The 2289-nt window shown below is 52.1% G+C and overlaps 1 protein-coding gene across 1 annotated transcript; it reads left to right on the forward strand.

Moving 5' to 3' along the window:
- Positions 1-654: 654 nt before the first annotated feature.
- On the forward strand, positions 655-2241 carry Pmar_PMAR015620 (protein transport protein sec13, putative; the record flags this gene model as incomplete). The annotated part of the gene is made up of 10 exons (XM_002783669.1): positions 655-814; positions 927-1045; positions 1097-1167; positions 1251-1391; positions 1468-1555; positions 1600-1671; positions 1726-1806; positions 1849-1929; positions 1977-2075; positions 2148-2241. Coding segments are annotated over 10 exons (1006 nt in total), but the record flags the coding sequence as incomplete, so codon positions are not given.
- Positions 2242-2289: the final 48 nt, after the last annotated feature.

A 2289-nucleotide genomic window follows, 5' to 3' on the forward strand; every position in this document is an offset into this window, starting at 1 on the left:
AGTCTGTTATGTTGAAGGGGAGTAGCAGCGGTAGTGGCCTCCGCAAGCGGAACATGGGGAGGAAGGTATATCGGACGGCATGTCTATTGTGGGCTAACAGGTAACGGCATCAACGGCATTGGTATTGGCTGTGGATTCTGGGGGAAGTAGTTGTGTTCTATTTCTACCGTTCTTAGGACTGATCACATCTTGCTGACCTACGGCATGGGCTCGCAGCAAGAGTCTCATGAACAAATCCCGGCAGTTACGTCAACTCTGTCAGACATGCTAACGTTTTAGCTCGTGTAAAAACATCATCATCATCATCGTCGTCGTCGATCGAATCTTGCTGCCACTCCCACGCCCTCATCATACGGGGTACCATTCAAAATATGCATACTTGATCATATCGCGCTTCATCCCCCTCCCCCTTCATTTTGATGCTGGTGGAGGTTTTTGGTTGTGTGTGTGGAGCTTCTAGTGCTGCTCTCCTAGGTAGGGTCGAGCATCATTCGAAAGACCTTTTTGTGTTGAGTGGCAACCAATGTCGATTACAGTAGTTTTTACTCTTCAAATTGTACTAGGAAAATGATGCCTCAGACAATGTCACAGCAAAGGACGTCTGCGGCTGCCGCCCCCATGAACACCTTCGGAATGCCTCAGTCGACAGCCCCAATGATTCCCCCACAACAGCAGCAACAGCAGCCTACTGGACCGGTCTCGTGTTCGTTCGACACAGGCCACACGGGTTCGATACATGACGCTCAGTTGGACTACTATGGCAAGCGTTTGGCCACGGCTTCGGGAGACTCGACTGTTCGAGTCTGGGATGTCAGTGAGTATTTGGTGTATTGGACGAGCACTTGGTGCGGGGTTTTCTCTCGTGAGGGCGTGGGTTCGATCCAGTTGACCTATATTTTTCCGTCGAAAAATGCCTATCGTTGTAGGTACTGAGCAACAGGCGCTGCTCGGCGAGCTCCGTGGACACAGCTCACCCGTGTGGCAGGTGTCCTGGGCTCATCCCAAGTACGGGAGTGTTCTCGCCAGTGTTGGGTATGATAGACAGGTAGTCGGCATCGACGGCCTCGTCCTTGTCGTTGAGGGACTGTGATTGTAGATAATCATTTGGAGGGAGAGAGTAGCTGGAGGGTATCATCAGCATCAGCAGACGACTACTTGGGAACAACTGTAAGAACAGGGCGTTCGGTTTGCTAGGATTAGTGGAAGGAGTGGTATGTTGGTGGTGCATGAGTGCCGTTGTGATGCTTTAGGTACTGCGATAAGTCTCACACGGCATCAGTGAATACGTGCGCTTTTGCTCCGTGGGAGTACGGCTTGGTCCTGGCTGCTGGCTCGAGCGATGGCAGTATCTCGGTGCTTACTCACGAACAGATGTCCACGTGGAGTCGCAAGTAATATCATGATGCCGGTTGTGGGGTTCGAACCCGCGACCTACGTGAGGCACTATCGATGGTCTGGATTCCTCAGAGCCATCCCAAGAGCCCATTTGGGAGGTGTCCTCGCGCTATCCTGGAGCCCTGCTACTACTCCTTCTACTTTGGCCTCGGGACCTGCGGTAGGTCATCACTCTTTGGGCGTTAACACTGTATTGCTGTGCAGGTTCAGCAGCAGCCTTCGAACGAGGAGCAAGCGGGCCCTAGACGGATCGTCTCTGGGGGGAACGACAACCAGGTGGATGAGTTTGGAAAGGAGTGGTATAGCTGTGGTGTATCCGTGAATGAGCAGGTGCGAATCTGGCGTATGGACGAGGCGACGGGGGAGTGGAGTATGGAAACTGAGTTGTCCTCGGGCAGGCACACTGACGTTGTAATTGTGGTCGCGATGGTTGCATAAAATTTGATGCCGTAGGTCCGCGATGTCGCTTGGAGACCGAATGCGGGCATTCCTACTCAACACATTGCGTCATGTTCGGAAGATGGCAGTGTTGTGGTATTGGGCGTATGGAATTTCGCGGCGCGTGACGATTTGCTCTTCAGATTTGGCAGTGTGATATGGAAGGACAAGGCTGGAAGGTCGCACAGGAGTTCCACATGAAATCAGCTGCTTATAGGCTCAGCTGGAGCATCACTGGAACGGTAGGAGCTCAGCTGGGATGCATTTGATATGTCGTTGAAGTCGATAGGGACTTTGCCATCATATCAGTGCAGGTGCTTGCTGTTGCCTTGGCCGACAACACAGTTGAGCTCATCAAGGAAAATTTCGATGGACAGTTCGTGCATCTGAGTGGGGTCGACGAGCAGGGTAGTAGTAGTAGTAGTAGTAGTAGTAGTAGTAGTAGTAGTAGTAGTC

Source organism: Perkinsus marinus (genome assembly GCF_000006405.1).
Source record: "Perkinsus marinus ATCC 50983 genomic scaffold scf_1104296936658, whole genome shotgun sequence".
Classification (NCBI taxonomy): domain Eukaryota; phylum Perkinsozoa; order Perkinsida; family Perkinsidae; genus Perkinsus; species Perkinsus marinus.